This window comes from Panthera tigris, chromosome A3 (assembly GCF_018350195.1).
Source record: "Panthera tigris isolate Pti1 chromosome A3, P.tigris_Pti1_mat1.1, whole genome shotgun sequence".
Lineage (NCBI taxonomy): Eukaryota > Metazoa > Chordata > Mammalia > Carnivora > Felidae > Panthera > Panthera tigris.
The window spans coordinates 134,537,779-134,556,874 of record NC_056662.1 but is presented as its reverse complement, the minus strand read 5'-3'; the positions used below and the strand labels follow the sequence as shown (position 1 = coordinate 134,556,874).

Here is a 19,096-nt window from a genome sequence, read left to right as displayed (position 1 = left end):
CCCTACCTGGTAGTGTCTGAGCAGCAGCCTGTGGGGTTTACAGAGGGCCAGTGTATTAATATTCATTCATACTTTCAACATGCATTTATTTCCTGCTGCGTGCCGGGCGCTATCCTAGGATAGGGTATTCACTGGAAGAATAAGATTCATCTGTCTTATTCACTGGAACACTTCCAGTGAGTAAGATAGATGTACTCCAGTGAATGAGATAGATGCGTGCCGTGTATAATACACCAGCAGGACATATGTGATAGGAGTTCAACTGTGGAGGGGATGTGATGGGGATTGCGTGGTCGGGAAGGGCCATTCGGTGGTACCCATGGTGGAGTGCTGAGTGGTATTAAGCCTAAAAATAAAACTTCCAGCTATTTTACCAACAAAAATGGGTTTATTTGGGAATAGCCTGGAAATGCAGCTTGGGACATACAAGCTACAGCCAAATCACAGACCGGTCTGGAGAGCAAAGGGGAGGAACTCTCTTTTGTAGAAGCAAGGGGGCGCTGGGAAGCTCCTCACACACATCAGAAGTCCTTTGGAATAAACCAGAGGGGCTCCAAACGTAGTGGCTTCTCACTGCCAAGTTGTGAGCGTCTCATTGGCTGGGTTGTGGCAGGGGTGGTGGGGGAGGAAACTGTCCTTCCTCCTTCTGGGGAAACAAAGTAGTAGCTAAAGTAGGATCCAAGTGCGAGGTCCCTGTTGGGTCTGCCCTTGAGGACAGTGGTGGCGTCTGAACTCTACCTGCTGGCCTCCTGATGCCTTTTAAATGAAGTTTCCTTTAGTAAATTTCACAGTGATGAGGAAGAGCTGGCTGTGGGAGAGGGGGACAGGGCGGAAGGGACAGTCCAGGCAGAGGAAGGACAGTCTAGGCACAGGGGACAGTTCAGGCAGAGGAGGGGCAGTCGAGGCAGAGGAGGGGACAGTCCAGGGAGAGAAGGGGTAGTCTAGACATAGGGGCATAGGGGACAGTCCAGGCAGAGGGGAGACGGTCCAGGCAGAGGGGGAACCGTATGCACAGGGGACAGTCCAGGCAGAGGGGAAAGTCAGGCAGAAGAGGGACAGGGACAGTCCAGGGAGAGGGGACGGTCTAGGCAGAGGGGGGACAGTTCAGGCAGAGAGGGGACATTCAGGCAGGGGGACAGTCCAGGCAGAGGAGGGGACAGTCCAGGCAGGCAGAGGGGACAGGGAGGGTTGACTGGTAGGACCTTGGCATGAAGGTCCGAGGAGACCGAGCAGGGTGAGGCAGAGGGTCAGAGATGCTGTCAGAGGACGGACCCCAGCGGCTCGAAGGGCCTCTGTCCACTCTCACGTTTCAGCGCCTGTGCGGCTGGCCGAGGTGGGTCCGCCGGCCCATCTCGGGTAGAGGAGCGGGTCTCAGGGCAGATGCCCTGTGACTCACTCAGTCGCCATCATTATAGCCCACGTGGCCGAGCCAACGAGGTGCATGCCGTAGGGGGCTGACAGAGGCCTTCCGGCAGGGGGCCCGGTGGCAGAAAGTATCGGGTTTGCCGGCGGTGAGTTCTCTATCGCAACCCTCAGATGTGCCTAGTGGGGAGCAGCAGCTGCAGGCAGTGTGTCAACACAGATCTGTGGCTGGGTTCTAGGAACGAGCCTTCTGAGAAGTGGGTGGAGGATTGAAGTGGTGGCGGTCGCACGATTCTCTGGACGCCAGACACCAGTGACCCGCGCACCCGCCTGGGTGGGTTGTCAGCGGTGCGCACTGTGCAGCCCAGCAGAGCTGTTAGAGACTTGGCCCCGGGCCCGAGCTCTGACCAGGGTCTGGAGAGACAGGTGCGTGTCCTGCCTCCTGCCAGCACAGCCACCTTGGGGCTCAGCCCCACCTGTGTGTGAGTTTGGCCGTCTGTGGTCATTCGCGAGGAAGCGTCTCGAACAGCACGGCAGCAGAAGCGTGTGCCTCAGGGTCTGGAGCCATGTCAGGCACCAGGTGTCACGGGGCCACACCCCCTCTGAAACCTATAGGGACCCCATTCTTGCCCATTCTGGTGGGGGCCATCGGTCTACACTGTTCCTCAGCTCACAGATGCTTCCCTCCAGTCCTGAGTGCTGGCCGGGCCGTCTGTCTGTGCAACTCTATCTGGGTCCCCGTTCCCCTTCAGTAAGGGCACCAGTCCCACCCTAAGAACCTCATTTTAACATGGCGACCTCTATAAAGATGCGATTCCCAAATCAGGCCACGTTCTGAAGTCCTGGGGGTCAGGACTCCACATAACATATTTGGGGGGACAGGATTCTACCCATAACTATATCCGCACCCTCACCCCCACGCAGGAAAGGGAACCATAGCGAGGCCACGTTCCTCGTTTGCTGTCCTCCTCCCGTGTCTGGTGGGGATGAACCGCGCTGATTTGGGCTCCCTGCCTTGGCACAGCAGCCCCGTAAGGGGAGGCTGTCGTGTGTACCTGTGCGGGATCACTGGCAATCAGGGCAAAGGGAGGACTCGGGGATCATGTTCTGCTCCAGCCTTTCCCATGTAGGGAATGAGCCCCAGCCGAGGGAATGTGACTTGCTCAAAGGTGGCTACCTATTGCTGTGTGACAAGCCTCCCCAAATGCGTTGGCCTCATATCCTCACGTTCGCCGTGTTCACCATCTGCAGTGTGAACAAGGGCCCACAGAAGGCTTGTCTCAGTCCCCATTGGCATTAGCCGGGATAGAAGTTCCTTCAGTGTCCTTCAGTTCCTTCGGGGTAGCTGGACACGGCAGGGCTGGTGCTGGATCTGGAGCTCCTAACTGTGTCTGTCCACGTGGCCTGAACTTCTAACCACATGGCAGCTAGTGGCAAGCGTGAGCCCCCCAGGACAGAGCGAGGGCAAGATGGGAGCTGTGTCCCCCTTTCTCCTGGAGCCTGGGCAGTCACACCTGATCACGTGTGCCTGTTCATTCAGACGGAGAGAGTTACATGTCCCTGGGGGGTCCTGGGCAGCACTGAGATCCTGGTAACAGTCATTAACGGGACTAAAGAAATACACTTGAGAAAGAATCCAAGACACAAGGGTCCCTACCCTGCGCTAGCCTGAAACCCCTTTCTACCAGCTCCTTTTTGCCTCCTGAGTGCCCGCTCCGAGCTAGGTCCCGAAGCCACTTGGGTGCCCCCGATCTCAGGAACTGAGCGGGAGAATTGAACAGAAGCATGCACTGTGTAGGGTCCCACGGACACATCTTCTCTGTGGTGTGAGAAGCTCCCGGAACGGATAAGGCCATAGCTACAGAAGTAGAGGGTGTCCACAGGCTAGTGTTAGATTTGGGGAAAACGGTAAAACACTTGCGAACCAGTGTCAAAACGAAGAAAAGGTAAATCACAAAACACGCATAGTAGGGGAAGTGGGAGGGGGTGGGGCCACGGTCTGTGGGCTGGACTCACCGAGGGGCACTGTGGGAAGTGGGGAGGGGTGGAGCCCAGGCCTGTGGGTTGGACTCACCCAGGTGCACTGTGGGAAGGGGTGGAGCCCAGGCCTGTGGGCGGGACTCACCGAGGGGCACTGTGGGAAGGGTGGAGCCAAGGCCTGTGGGCTGGACTCACCGAGGGGCACTGTGGGAAGGGGTGGAACCCAGGCCTGTGGGCGGGAGTCACCCAGGGGCACTGTGGGAAGGGGTGGAGCCAAGGCCTGTGGGCTGGACTCACCGAAGGGCACTGTGGGAAGAGGTGGAGCCCAGACCTGTGGGCTGGACTCACCCAGGGAGTCTGTGCGCGGAGGCTAGAGCCACCCGGGAGAGATGTTCGTGTGCAGAGGACGCCCCAGCTGTTCCTGAGCCTTCGGTGTTGACAGTGAGGACCACCGCCAGCACAAGGTAGAGACCACCCACCGCCGGAGGCTCTTGGGCGTTCGTGGCTCCTTCTTAGGGTGAAGCATCGGGTGGAAGCTTAGTCCTCATTTCCCGTGTGCGTCTCCCGCCCTTTGCGCCGCTGGGACCGTCGGTTCCCTTCCCCTTCACACAGGCTCCTGCTTGGGGCCCACTTCCCCGCAGGCTTCTTACTGATCCCGGGGCGGGGCGGGGGGAGCCTCACTTTGTGTTAGTGCAAAGCTTCTTGAGCAGAAATGGGTTTTCCTGTCCCCCTTCAGCTCCTCTCTGAAATGTCCGGAAGTGTTGGTGAGGCGCCTGGGGTGGTGGTTGATCGATGCCCGGACACCCCAGAACGGCAGGTGGGACCCTGTTTCCAGGGCCTGGCGACGCCTTCCTGCTCTCCACTCACTGGCCTGCGGGACCGCGGTCCTGCCAAACCCCGGTGTCCTCCTGATCTCCCCGGCTCTCTCTTTCCTCTGCTTGTCCCAGTCTGGCTCATGGAGATTCTACTCCCTTTGTCTATAGCCAAGGTCGGGGTCACGTCCTCCGTGATCCCCCCACCCCCCGCAACTGTTACCAGAGCCCCTCCCCCCCTCACCCTGGGCTCCGAGCATTTGTTTCAACACCGATCACTTATCGCGACCCCTCTTTTTTTCCCCTCTCGAGCGTGTGGCTTAACTCTGAAGAGAGATAGACTGTCCTCCATAGTTGGGACTTGTTTTGCTCATCTTTGTGGCCCTATGCCCCAGCTCCATGCCTGAGCCAGAAAGATGCTCCAGAAATCAACCTGGTTGAAAGGGTGGTCGATTGATTGGGCTTTCTTGTGACTAGTTCACGGCCTTCCTACTCAAAGCCAGCCGTCTTTGGAGGGACCTTTGTCCTTGTTCACTCAGCTACTTTTCCCTTTGGGTGGGACGGGAAGCAGAGGGGCCTGTCCGGCTGGCCCATTTTCTCCAGGAATCCCGCAGGAGCTGCTGGTGTCCTGGTGGGGGCCTGATGGCGGCTGGGGACTGTTCAGAGAAATAGCACTTGGCTGTCGTCGGGAGGCGCTGTGACTTGTTCCCTGTCTGGGGGAAACAAAAAGGCTCCTGTTAAGAAAAGTGGACTCTGGACCTGGAGCACGTGTGTTGGAAGGAGCAGGGGCAGGAGTGTTGGTGTGACAGAGTGACAGGTGAAGGGGGCAGCACTTGAGCGGACACCCACCCTGCCTGGAAACCCCCAGCTTCGCCTGGGCTCATCTTTGTCCGCCTGTTAGATCACCTCCAGGGGCCCGCCTGGTCCTCTGGCTTCTCCCGTCTCTCCTGCCACCTTGTCTGTCCTCTGTGCTATGCAGGGCTGACCCATGTGGCCTCCCTGCAGCACTTTGAGGGAAGCCCAGCAGACATCGATCAAGCATGTTTCAGGAGCTCATAGGACTGCAAGGCGGAGGGACATGTGAGAAGCACAGAAGTATTTCTCGTTGATTATTTAGGCTGGAAGATTTGAGGAAAACTATGGAAAGCGGGGCAAAGAATTCTAACCATAAAGTTTCTGAAATGGGAGGCTGCAGAAAAGACTTGTGGCGTGTGGGGCCATGAAACAGGGGCCCAGAATGTGACCCTGGGGACAGGATGGGGGTGCCTGGAGGTTCAGTGCAGCGGATGGGAAGCTGGGGCAGAGTAGTGATTGAGCCTGGAGAAGACCCCCAGTGTCATGCTTTGACTTAAAAACTGTGGCACTAGGGAGCCACAGCAGGCTTAAGAGCAGCAGAGTAGAATGCACAGATGGGATACAACCTGAAGACTTCTCATCCTGGCATTCCTGGTCCCTCAGGACCAGGGTCTTACTCCAGCCCCACCTGCTCCGGTCCCCCGCCTATCACATACCCAGGCCGTAGCGCATTCTGAACAATGGCTTTCGAGTTTTAACTTGACTGAGACCTGTAGGTGGAAACACACAGCGCCCTTCAACCCGTCAAGTACTTGCACACAGCCACGTATGTATCCTACCTGCTCGATGTGTTCTGTTTACTGAAGTTCTGGTCTTGACCCCCAGACTGCTTCACCATCCCCCAGACGGGTCAGGTGCTGCCCTGAGGCACACAGATGTCTCTTGGAGCTTCTGCCCGGGGTTGGCTTCCTCAGCTCCTTAGGGAAGTGCCTCTCTGTCGGCCGCTCGGGGCCTCGCCCGACACAGACCTCCGCAGTACTGCAAACACGGCCCTGAAGACAGTGCCCTGTGACTCCTGTGTGTAGGGGCTGTGGTTGAAAGCCCAGTGTAATCTCTTGCTGGACAAGGTTCCTGCTCCTTCGCGTTTCCTGCCTTTCGATGGGAAGTTCGGTAACATTATTTTAAGAGATCGTTTGTGAGAATTGTGGCGTGCTTCCTTGTGACGATTGCAGGCTGCCCTCAATATTGTGGTGGGAGTGAAAGCATTAGATGCCAAACACGTTTTACCCAGTGTTCTGCCAGATGAATGGAAAAACGCGTCTTTGTCGCGTAGAGGTTTTATACAATTCCGTTTTGTCCCGAGCGGTGTCCTTGTTTTGATTTCGTTCGGCAGGCTCTCCTTGCGGGACGGCACTTTTGCACACAGGAAGGAGGAGCGGGGTGGTGTCGGCTGTGGCTGCAGGGGTGGAGACGTGGCCTGCTCCTTACTAAGCTGCGGAGGCCTGGCTGTGAGCAGCCGGGGGTGGACAGCTGTGCTCTGCCCTCGGCCCCCGCTCGTCACTTTACACAGGGTTGCTGTGCACTGCGGTGCCTTTGCTAGTGCTGGCCCCGAACTCGGCCATCGTGTGCCTTTCCTCTGCACGACTTCCTTGGGACTACTTCCTTGGCTACTTCCTTGGGACGCCAGCACCTGACGGGGGAGGAGGGCCCTCTCTACACGGGCTCCTCCTTCCCCTCTGAGCAGGGAAGCGTCACCGTCTTCGTGCTCAGGGACACCTCACAGTGAAGGGAGAGCTCACTTTTACTTACTTATTAATTTATTTTTAAATGTTTATTTTTGAGACGGGGAGAGAACGATCAGGGGAGGGGCCGAGAGAGAGGACAGAGGACCCCAAGCAGGCCTCCAGGCTCCGAGCCGTCAGCCCAGAGCCTGCCGCGGGCTTGAACCCACGAACCATGAGATCATGAGCTGAGTCACAGTTGGATGCTCAACCCTCTGAGCCACCCGGACGCCCCGGGAGAGCTCACTTTTAGCCACAGGATGGTGTTTAATAGCCAGCTGATGGCCGGTCTCTGCGTTCATGTGTGTGCGTGGAGGCGTGCCGCTGACGCCCTCTGAGTCCAGGCTGACGGGTGGGAGTCCTGTTCCACAGACACCCCTGTCCTGGGAGCCTCATGCAGGGCCCTGTCCTACCAGTACTTTACTTTTCCAGAGCTCAGTGAGAGAGACACGCACTGTCTCCTGTACTTACCCAGGATGCCCGGTCCCTTCTGTCTTAAACAAATTTCGAGACCGTTCGAATCGCCTTTGGCCACAGATTTTGCACTGGTGAAATGAGAGCACTGGGCTGGACTGTAATCTAGGGGCCGAAATGACTTCCTCATCCTGTGTTTGTAGGGAGGTGGGACCAGCCCTTGTGACAACAAGGAGCCCTCCTGGTGTGCTCCCTGCCCCTCCTGTGACCACGTGGCCCTGCCTGTGTCGCAGCCCCATTGACCTCCCAGCAGAGGCATCTCATGCCGCTCGCTGTCCCCACGTGGGTGCCTAGTGGACATTTCACACAGGACGTGTATGGGCAGAACTTAGGTTTTCCCTCCAAGCCCCCTCCATTGTGGGAAGTGCTCTGCTGGCCTCCATGGCCCTCAGATGAAAGGCCCCAGTGACCTGGACCCCCCACTTCCTCAGGGGCTTGCTCCCCTCCAGCCAGTGTGTTTCTATTCTGTTCCCTGAACCCCACTCCCACGTCCCTCCCTGTCTGCTTTCCCCGGTGGCACCCCTGCCCTGTGCTCGTGGAAATGTGTCTGTTCACCCGGCTGTGGCCGGCCCTCCTCCCCGTGGAACACACTGTCTGGGTCCCCTGAGCCCACGGTGCGGAGGTGGAACGTGGGTGCACCCGGAACCCTCCGGAGCCAGGAGATGAAGAGAGGGAATCGAGGAGACGTCTGTCTAGAGGATGCAGGCAGCCCTTTGGGGGCCACCCCGAGCCCGTGCCAAGGGATCTGAGTCTCCCGTGTGCCCCTCCCAGCTTGCAGACCTGGAGGGAGGTGGGAGAATCAGTGCATCTGTCCCCTGCCACCTGCTTCTGCCCCCACTCCTACCCGCCCTCCTCCCTCTCCACTCGGGGTCTCCTGACACCGAGTTCCTTCTGATTCTCCTACAATCCTGTGCTCACTTCAGCAGCACATGGACTAAAATCCCACAGTCCTGATGCTCTTCCTTGTCAGGGGCTGGGGTGGGCGCCCCAAGAATTCCCGTGTTGCAGTCTAAGCCCGGGTGTCTCAGAACATGACCGTATCTGGAGATGGACCCTCAGAGAGCCGATGAAGTTACAGTGGGGCTGTTGGGTGGGCCCCAATCCAGTATGACTAGTGTCCCTATAAGAAGAGATGGGGACACAGACGAGCACAGAGGGATGGCCGTCTGTGAGCCCAGAGAGAGGCCTCGGGAGAAACCAGCCCTGCCCACACCTGGGTCTCAGGCTTCTTGCCCCCGAGGACTGTGGAAGAAAGACAGATGTCCAGTGTTTGGGCCCCGTCTGTGGTGCATGGTTATGGTGGCCTTTGAGATGGCCTTCTCTTCTGCACACGGGTGGGGGGATGGCTTCATTCCCTTGCTCACTGTGCTCCGTCCCTGGGAGACAGTCACTCGTTTGAACATCTCGGTGCTAATGGTCCTGAAATCTGCTGGCTTCTCCCCAGAGCCCAAGGTTCACGTCCCCACTGCCTCCTCCATATCTCCATGTGGGTGCCCGCGGGTCTCCCAGACTCAGAACGTCCAAACGGAGCTCACTGTTCTTCTCGTTACCAAGATGGCACGTCCATCCCCCTCAAGCCAGAACTGAGTGCACGGTTCTTGGAGGCCTTCAGGTCTTGCTGATTTTGCCTTCTGAACACCCTCTGCGTCTGTGCCTCTTCTGGTCACTGTCCTCCCTCCCACCTGCCCGGCCTGCTGTGAGTCCTGTAAGCTCCTAGCTCCATCTTCCCTACTGTGGACCCGTCCTCCACAAAGCCCCTGGAACTTACCCCCTTGGTTTCTCAACGAGATGAGTGCTCAACTTGCAAGCAGGGATCCCGAGCTCTCCGTTCTGGCCTTGCCGGACCCCGCCCGGATGTCCTGCCTGCACACGTCTGTGTTTCCTGTTTCCACCTGTACCCTCCTACCGCCGGCCAGAAATTCTCTCTTCCTGATGCCTCAGCCCGTGCACACCTGGCTCACACCTGCTGGCCCTGCCACGTCCCTAAGGAAGCCACCCTGAAATTCCCAGCACCTGTTTTCTGAGTCTCGAATCTGTTTCTGCCCAGAACTCTTCAGCCCTTTGTCACTGCTTGCGGCTGCCTGCCCTCCTGCTGGGCCCTGTCTTTCAGAGAACAAATCGCCCTGCACCGCACAGTTCAGAACAACAGATATTCATTAAGCGGAGAAATGAGGAGCTGTTACAAAGGGTGGGCAGGAGAGAGCGGAGCCGTCACCTAGCTAGACTCCACACAGCCCCCACCCTTACCTTGTGGCTTCCCCTGCCTCAAGGGCACGCGTCCACCCGCTTGATAGTCATTTAACAGCAGCCTACCTGGCAGGGGGTGTTTGCTTCCTGTGGTGTAAACACTCCCATCCTGGCTGTTTCAAGCTGCCCCCCGTGATGGCACTGCAGGGAGAATTGGGAGGAGACATGTGAGCGACCACAGCCCTCGGTCCCTTATTCCTGTCATTGTCCCAGCCTCTCCCAGCCTCTCTAGCGTGTGGTGTGCTGGGTGGGCCTCGATGTCATGTTCAAATGCCAAGTGTCAGAGAATTAAAGGGGTTCCATACATTCACCTTATTGCATCTTTGATTTTGGCATATAGTTCCTAAGTGCTGGAGTGTGGTTTATAGAACTCTCTGGAGGAGAGGATTCAAAACGTACCAGTTTCTGTTCATCTGGGTCAGTCTCCTAAATGTCTGTTGCATGTTTGGTACAGGAGATGCACTGGTCTGTGCACAGAGGCTTATACGGGTCACAGAACCTATGTTATACTCTGAAGATACAGTCTGAATTTGAGAAGCCATACTTTAAAAATTTTTTTTAAATTTTCTTTAACATTTATTTATTTTTCAGAGACAGGGAATGAATGGGGGAGGTGCAGAGAGGGAATCCAAAGCAGGCTCCAGGCTCTGAACTGTCAGCACAGAGCCTGACATGGGGCTCGAACTCATAAACTGTGAGATCATGTCCTGAGCCGAAGTCGGACGCTCGACCGACTGAGCCACCCAGGCACCCCTAAAAAAATTTGAAAAAATATTTTTTTTAATGTTTATTTTTGAAAGAGGGAGAGACAGAGTGCAAAGAGGGGAGGAGCAGAGAGAGGGAGACACAGAATCTGAAGCAGGCTCCAGGCTCTGAGCTGTCAGCAGAGAGCCCAACGCGGGGCTTGAATCCACAGACCGTGAGATCATGACCTGAGCCGAAGTCGGACGCCCAACTGACTGAACCACCCAGGCGCCCCTAAAAAAATGTTTTTAATGTTTATGTATTTTTGAGAGAGAGACAACATGAGCAGGGGAGAGGTAGAGAGAGAGGGAGACACAGAATCGGAAGCAGGCTCCAGGCTCTGAGCTGTCAGCACAGAGCCATATGTGGGTCTCAAACTCACTAAGTGTGAGATCGTGACCTGAGCCAAAGTCGGACGCTCAACTGACGGAGCCACCCAGGTGGCCCGAGAAGCTGTACCTTTAAGTCTCAGAGTTTGCCAGGATGAACAACGCCGCGTTCTGCTGTGAGTCCCTCCAGAGCCTGGAACTGTTTACTCATCTGTATCACCTGTAGCATACAATCTAGTGCCTCTCACACGTTTATAACACGCTCACTGATTACTTCTGTTTTGTGATATTTGCATCCTGTCTGATTCGTCACTGGTAGCTGCTTTCCTTCTGGCAGTTCTGCATCCTATCACTGATCCGCAGGAGACTGGGTGGCTAACCTTGCTTACTACCTGGCACGCGAAGCAAGAGGCAGGATAAACGGGGTGGAAACTAGGATGTGTCATTGGCCAGGAAGGTGAGCATTTGGTCAAGGATTTTGATGTGTTTCCGATCGCAGAGTGTCCCTTCTTTGGGATGGACGGTGTGTTCCAAGTAGTGGAGATGGCTCCGGGGCCTTCCAAGCAACAGCTTTCTGGGTGTTTTCATATTTTCTAAAATATCAGCATGCACGTGATTTTAACAAAGCCTGATCTGGTTTCACATCTCATAATTCCACCGTCGACATTATGTTCAGACAAATGGACTTCGCCAACTGGGCAGAAAGCATGGCTTCCTAGCATTTGCAGTATAATTTATAAATGCAGTGCGATGCATGTGTGACGGTTTTCAGGCAGAAATCTAAGTGAAGGTTCCTTTCTTTGACGCAGTTGGAGTGCTATAGCCTGGTATCCTCTTTCAGAGCTTATAATGACCTTTAGAGTTCTTTTCATCTCACGTGTTTATTTTGTATTTGAGAAAAATGAGGCGCAGAGAGGAGGGAACACGGAAAAGTCAGAATTAGCACAGAGTGCCCGGACCGGTCATGTATTTATCATTGTGAACACTAGGTGGCATTGTGACGCTGTCATCAGGTTTCAGTTCTGCATTGTCCCCTGCTTGGGGTGGGGGATGGGGGGGGAGGGGGGTGGCGAATGTTGGAGGCTGTCAAAATAGGAACACCCTGCTTTCCTGACCAGCTACACTGTCTGACTTAGATGACAACGTGTCTACATTTGAGGCTTATTCCTCTTGGCACCTGCTCATACCGAGGCATAAGCATGTGTTATAGAACAAAGTCAGAACCTGTAACAGTCAGTTTTAAAAGCAGTGCTGGGTTTTAAACTCTGGGAGTAACACAGGTCTGGTTCCTTTTCTCAAGTTCTCCCATCTTATCCTAGTCTTTCCTGTACGCTAACCACCTCCTTATCTTTGTAATCTCGGGCATGTCCCACTGGCAGCCTTCCTTCCCATTAGCAAATGCAGGTGTCTGACCCTTGGACTCCCTTTATACCTGGAGCCTGATGGCAGTTTCTGTAAAATGTACTGTTGTCAGTTGATGAAGTCTCAGTCTCTTTCCACTGAACTGGTGCTCCTCAAGGGCCATGATCTGATGTGTCTCTGTATTTGTAAGACCTCATACAGTGGCTCAGGGGAGACTTGTTTGTTAACTGGGTGTATCAATGGATGGTAGTTTGGGTCCTTAGGTGGAAGTAGGTGGAAGAGGAAAGGGAGAGGAAGAAAAAGAAATGAAACGGCAGGGGATGTGAGAGGAAGCAAGTACTGATGGATAGGTGGACAAATGGATCCATGGATGGATGAGTAGATGGATAAAGGATAGAATGATAGGTGGATGGGGGATAGGATAGGTGATGGATGATCGTTTGATATATGTAGGTATGGATGGATGGCTGAGTGGATAAATGGGTTGGGTGGATGGATAAATGGATGACGGATGGGTAGATGGTGGGTGGATGATGGGTGGATGGGGGGATAGGATGGGTGATGGGTGATCGTTTGATGGATGGATGGCTGAGTGGAAAGATGGGTTGGGTGGATGGATGAATGGATGGGTGGGTAGATGAGTAGTAGATGCAGGATGGGTAGATGGATGGGTGGATGGATGGGTGATGGATGAATGGCTAGATGGTAGATGGTGGCTGGGTAGATGCATAAATGAATGACAGATGAGTAGATGATGGGAGGACGGATGGTTGTGTGGTTTATATTTCAGTCATGGAACCTACAGACTAGCCACCTTACCCTCTGCTCCTATGTTTCCTTCTTGCAGGTCGTGGGCATTTTTGCTGGATTTGGGCTCCTGCTGTTGGTGGCCTCGCCTTTCCTGCTCTTGGCCACTCCGTTTGTACTTTGCTGCAAGTGCAAGTGCAGTAAAGGTGACGATGACCCACTACCCACCTAGAGGAAGGCGCGATGCTGGAACGAGACCCCTGCCTCCGGGAAGCGTGGCCCGCCCCCACCCCACCCCGCCGCCCCCCTCACTAAACATCTTTCTTGCCTTATGTGCCCCATAGAGCTTCACAGTGTCACGCTGGATGCCGTGATTTCAGGGACTGGTGTCAGAGCGCTTGCCGAGGCCCCGGGTGCAGTCACCTGGGCGTGGGGAAGGCAGGCTGCAGCGGGTAGGGTGCGTCCCCACACAATCGATCTCTGCCGACTTGACGAGGGAGGCGCTGTGCAAGGCACCCCGGGCAGTTTCCTCCCAGTGGCGATAGACTAGGAGTGTCTGGTGGCTGCTTCAGAGACCTTCTTGTGCAAAATGCTGTCCGTCTCCTCCTTGGCGTCCTGATGGTGCCATGTTTTTGAGAGAAGGGGTCTTTTAAGGATTACAGCTCACTTCAGGCAGAATCCAATAATTCTGACTTGAGAAAAGCACTCTGTTTATGACAACTGTTTTTATTGCTAATGGCATTTAGTAAAATCCTTTTTAGAAGGTGTCTTTTTGTTTTTCCAACTGAGTAGTGAAAAATCAACAAGGTGCATCTAAACCATCCTATGCCTTTCTTGAAATGTGCATTTTAAGAAGTTACTGTTCAAATGACTTTTCTGGCTCGGCCACTTTTCAGGAGATTTAGAAAGCCTTATGCGCTCTTTGTGTTTTTCTTGAAACCTGTGACGACGTTTTGAACACCGTAAGCGGTGTGCTGTTAGAAACGCGCTTTCTCTATTGTTGCGTTTCTTTGACGATACTGACGTGTTTAAAGGAGTATCTTCATCACTAGATTTTCCTTTTGTTTTTTCTCTCTTTGGTGATTCAGCTCAGCTCATGGGGCTTATCTCTTCTGTACCTCATCCAGGTATGAGCAGATATTTTGTAATGTCTTTGGAAACCAAATGTTTGACTCGGGCATGGCTCTGCAGAGAATCAGTATGTTTTGGCTGCTTGCCCCAGCCTCCTCGCGCAGACAGTAAGGAGCGAATAGTGCTATTGATCCTCTTAGGCAGGGCTTCCTGGCAGGACTGGAGCACTCCCCTGGGGCCTGGGGGACAAGCTTCCTGATTTTCAGTTGTTTAAATGACTTAAGTTATTTTGGAGAAATCCTGTTACCTTACAGAGTTCCGAGTCCCGTTGCTAACCATTTTGCCCCGCTGAAAACACCTTCCCTTTCACTTAGGGGGTTTTACCACTCGGTCTCTCCTAGGCCGCGTGTGACTGTTACCATGGCAGCAGAACGCGCGGATGACTAAGACACACGTTGCTCTATCCGTTGAGTTTAAAACGCAGAGAGCGCGTCTTTACAGAGAGTTGGCTCTCCTATGGCCTTTGAGGCTACCTGTGCTTTTAAGGAGCAAACCGATTACATTGAACTTGGGGGCCTCTGAAATAACAGAAAGGCAATTGTTGTCGATTTATTATCGCGGAACTTTTTAAAACTTATTACACATTCCACAAAGTAGTGAAACGGAAAATCTGACGTGTTTGCTTATTGTGAGCACATTTGTAAAACGTGGCGGGTTTTTTGTGTGTTTGATTCTACCTTTCTGTGTTGGCCTCGGGTCCTGCTTTCCTTCCCCGTGTAGACACTTCTTTGTTTCTTAACATTTGCTAGGTTAGAAGGAACAGCGTCACCTCACTCTTCACCTGTAGTATTTATTATCTTTATGAAACTGAAGCCATTAGGAAGCTAATCTGTGTCAAAATCATATTCAGAACATTCTCCTTATGACCGCAGCTGAATTCTTACTCAGTAACAAAATAAGAACATGCCTGAGACTGTCTTTTCAATGGAGCCTGGGCAGTGAGTCTCCGTCGCTGGAACTGTTGCGACAGGGCCTTGTGGTAGGTGGCTTTCTGGAGAGGTCACGTTCAGTGAGTCCTGAGGCTCGAGTCGGTGGCCCAGGCTGGGATCAGTGAATGCACTTGTCTAGTGGCACCCTTTAAAATGCCTGTCAGAGGCGGCCGGCTTGCGGCCCTGTTTGCATTTTGATCCAGGAGGGGGCAGGCCTCACCCCATCCCTGTCCTGTTGCACACGGCACAAGTCCCCGCGGTCGTGCCCCTCTCCTCCGAGGTAGAACGGGAGCCTTTGGAAAGGATGCGTTCCCTGGGCTAGAGCTCAGGTCTCTATTCCTAGCGGCTTGGGCTCTTCGTCTGTCCCGGAGAAATCTGTAAGCAGGCCCTGCACATTCGTAGGCCCCCACCATCCTTGTGCCTTCACCCCTGACACGTTTCACAAGCACGTGGGTCGACCCAGGTAGGGACCATGAAGATTCTCGGGCCAGCCGCAGCCACACTGGCACCTGCTTGCTCCCGAGTTTTTGCACCAAGCATGCCTCACTTTGATTTTGTAGTTACACAGCTAAAATCGTCTGTTCCTTGGGAAGATACCAGCAGGATTACAATGGGATCCTTACATAAACTTGCATTTCCTCCGTGTGACGCTTTTATTTCAGTAGGGAACGCCAACCCCATTGTTCACGGGGGTGCAGTACTAACCATGCCTGATGTAAAATGTAAACGGAGCCTGGGACGATGGCCCGCGTCTTGGATTTTAACCTTGCCCTCACTCCCTGGTGAAACCTGGGGAGTTCTGCACTTGGTGGTGGGCTGTTACATGGCATAGCTTGTCTTAACTGAAGATGACATTCCCTTTCACGGATGGTCTTCATGCCGACGTTCTGGAAGCACACGTATGTTTATCCCTTTCGAGGCCTTGAAATCCTGGCGAGGAGGGAAGAAGGTCCTCAGGTCATGGCCAACTCAACCGGTGTCCAGTTGGGGTGGCCCTGGAGGGTGCGGGTGACCTGTGGGTCATCCAAGTCCCTCTGACCCCGTTGGGTGGTTTTGCGGGACATGCCTAGTCTGTCAGTCTGGCTGTCATGTCCCCTGCAGCCTGGCCTTCGAGCTTTGCAGCGGTCACCAGAGGCCGGCGCCCTCCGAGGAGGAGTCACTGTAGATGTTCGCGTAGCAGAGATCGACTCAGGACCTGAGCATAATCAGATCCTTGGAAAGCATGACCGGCTGTCCGTATCAGTTCTTCCTCACCCCGCGGGAGTGGCCGTAGCCCAGGGAACTGACCTCCACCACCGCTCACACCTTTTGCAAAGGGGAACAAGTTCTCTTTATGGAATATTATTCCATAAAAACCAGTGTGTGTAGGACCAGGCCGGTTCCTTTTTAGAGTCCAGGGCCTGTGGGGAAAGGGATCCTCAGAGATCTAAAAATTACTCCAAGATGAGTCTATCTTTTTCATCTATCTTGCTTGCAAAGTTTAAAGTTATTTAAAAATTGGGAGAAGACATTTTCCCTTGATAGTCTTTAAAAATTAGGAGATTGGAAAGAACCAGGGTGGGCTTTTTGTATATTTTTCAGATTCTCATTTATTAATAAGTCTCCATATATATATATATGTGTGTGTGTGTGCGTATATACATATATATATATGACACTGAAATCATCAAGGGAAAATATTTTGCATGTCTAAAGCTTCGTGAAGGTCTCTTTAAAAAATACCAAAGCTTGTTTATTCTTTATAATTAACCCAAGCCCTTAGGAAGATACACAAAATGAAGAGGTTATGACTGGTATTGCCCAAAATGCCACATGGAACGAAGGGCCTGCGCCCAAATATAGTTGCTAATGCGTCAGTAGTAGGGGAGCATGCTGTTTGGGTTGATAAAGCCCCGCGGGCGCCCTTCTTCCTCCGGTTGGTATAATCTCGTCTTCCACACTCCTGGGAGCCTTGGGTTAGGGGTAAGTACCAGCCACATGCCTGACCTTTCCTTCATTCTTTGCTCATTTTACCACGGGTGTATTTTTACTCTTGTATAAAATATGCACGAATGGGTCATGCACACGTAGACAGTATGTATTTGGCAACGGTGGTAAAAACAAAAGTTCGGTTCTCGTTTTTGACATGTCAGTCCATCTTGTGCTACTAACACTGTGATGTATAAAAGAGCTGTTTGAATGCCTTTTAATGTTGTGTTTTGTACTTTGGAATCACATGGAAAAGCTTGATTTGTAATTTCAATACATATTTTAAATGTATTGTGTCTTACATAGTTTGTCTCCCCCCCCCCCCTTTAGAAAAGGGATTTTTCTTTTTAAAGAGATTTTGGCTGGAATACAGGTTACTTTTGTAAATCCGGTCTGGCTCCATCTTTTGTACATTCTTCGTTGACTCCTGGCCCACAGGTTGAAAACACGACGATTGGAGGCGGGAGTGAGGGCAGGTCGGGGGGTGGACTCCCGTCACCGCTTTCCTCTTCTGAGGTTTTCTCCGTTGGGAGTGTTCACAGCTCCTGGTGCCAAACTGATCTGAGTTGCCGGGTAAGTGGCCACACATTCCCCTCTCCTCCTTGTGGTTCCGGTCCAGTGACGCAGCATCAGAAAGCATCTCCCTGTTGGCTGCTTCCGTGCCCAAGACGAATATTTACAAGCCTGTCAAGATTTGTGGGCAGTGTCGTAACAATCCATGAGCATCCTTTTCCTGCTAGGAAAAGAATAAATACAGATTCTGCTTGTCTTCATAGTGACTCTGGTAACTCACTTTGATTTTCATTTGCTGCATTTAAACTTTGTGGGAGAATATATACCTTACTTACTAACGTGAAGCAGCAGGCCAAGAATGGGGGACTGTTCCCTGTATTGTGGTTACATTTTAAAAACCATCCTTAGAAGCTTAAGGTGCCGATCAGAGGGGGTGTATTTTGTTAACTGGTGATTTGCTGGCACCCAAGACACTATTCCTAGTCACTGGGAGCTCCTAGTCTGGAGGGGAGGCAGGTCTGCCGTTCGGTGACGAGAATAAGGTGTGGCAAGTGCTACGTGGAGGGCATACGTATGTACCGCACCCGGCGAGGGTGGCGGGTCAGAGGAGGCTGATGGGAAGATGCCGTGTGCTGCCTTGCAGATGAGTAGGCGTCAGCTAAGCAAAACTCGGGGCGGGAGCGTTCAAGGGAATGGCCAGTCCAGGAAGTTGGTCCATCCGGCCCATCGGGGTACCAGTTACCCAAGTGTCCGACCTCAGAGGGCCCAGTGCGTGGAGCCCGGGAACTGAGCTCTAAAGCTGTGGGGAGTGGGTATTGGGCTGCCGTGCAGATTACCGGAGACTGGGGGGCTTAAGCAACAGAAGTTTATTCCCTCGTGGTTTCGGAGGCTGCAAGTCTGCGATCAGCGTGTCACCAGCGTTGCTTCCTTTTGAGGACCGTTGGGCTGGGATGTCTTCCCAGCCTGTCTCCCTGGCCTCTCGTACTTTGCTGGCACTCCTTCACCTCCCTTGCCTTGTAGATGCACTGCCCCAGGCTGTCATCCTCACATGGTGTTTTCCTGTGTGTGTGTGTGTGTGTGTCTGTCTGTGTCCACCTTTCCTCTTTATGAGGACACCAGTCATCGGATTCAGGCCTGCCCTAGTCCACTATGACCTCATCCTGACTCGATCATCTTCAGAGACCCAATTCCAAGTAAGGTCACAATCACAGGTCTTGGGGGTCAGGATTCCCAGCATCCTTCTTGGGGACACAGTGCAGCCTATAATAGGGAGTATGGTCCACAGGTGGACGGTCCCGCCCTGGCGAGGCCAGTCAGAGGAGACAGACAAGAACAAAAGGTGAGGGGTTGCCCAGCTGGGGTCCAGAAGCGCCTGTTGCTGAAGCTCCCCTCCCCGAAACAGGGCTTCCGCACTCTGGTTGGACTTTGATTCTTTGAGCTAATCTGGAAGGCGGGAATAGCCCCAGAGAATGCTCTTGCTGAGAAACAATTTTGAGCAGGTAAATCTGTATGCATGTTGTATCTATAGGCACATGATCTGTTTCCCTCCCAGAATGCCTCAGTGGTGATATTTGCCAACATTAAAGACTCAGAGGGACCCAGATTACCAGGCGCCAGAGGTGGGGCTGCACCGATGGGCAGCACGTGGGCAGGGAAGGTTATTCCGAGTTGAGCTCAGGGTGTGCAGGTGTCACTTGGGGCGGTCCTTCACCTTCCTTGCCTGGTGGATGTGTTGCTCCAATCTCTGTCGTCCTCACGTGGTGTTTTCTTGTTGACTCTTCCCGGTAATAGTGACTGGTGGACTGTGGAGCAGAGGCCCCGCCCCACGGCGTGTAGAAAGAAAACTCGGGATGTAAGCACTTCAAGGGCAGGGACCAGTGGTGACCAAGGGAACCTGTCTTCAGAAAGGGTTTCAGAGACGT

The 19,096-nt window shown here is 53.5% G+C and overlaps 1 protein-coding gene and 1 long non-coding RNA gene across 12 annotated transcripts in view; one reads left to right on the top strand and one right to left on the bottom strand.

The window, feature by feature from the left end:
• Positions 1 to 19,096, top strand: part of RNF144A (ring finger protein 144A) — a 139,077-nt gene that overhangs the window by 108,112 nt on the left and 11,869 nt on the right. For 9 of the 11 annotated variants that reach the window (XM_042982564.1, XM_042982565.1, XM_042982563.1 and 6 more), the window contains one exon: positions 12,734 to 16,886. In XM_042982564.1, the coding sequence (XP_042838498.1) occupies positions 12,734 to 12,865 (132 nt within the window). In that variant the 3' untranslated portion in view covers positions 12,866 to 16,886. Of the gene's footprint in view, positions 1 to 12,733; positions 18,674 to 19,096 lie in introns of those variants that run through there. The other 2 variants (XM_042982557.1, XM_042982556.1) reach the window with 2 other exon arrangements.
• On the bottom strand, positions 4,477 to 12,787 carry LOC122237451. The gene is made up of 3 exons (XR_006216049.1): positions 12,706 to 12,787; positions 9,518 to 9,592; positions 4,477 to 4,867 (listed from the first exon to the last, which is right to left on the bottom strand). It is a non-coding gene; the product is annotated as an uncharacterized LOC122237451 (long non-coding RNA).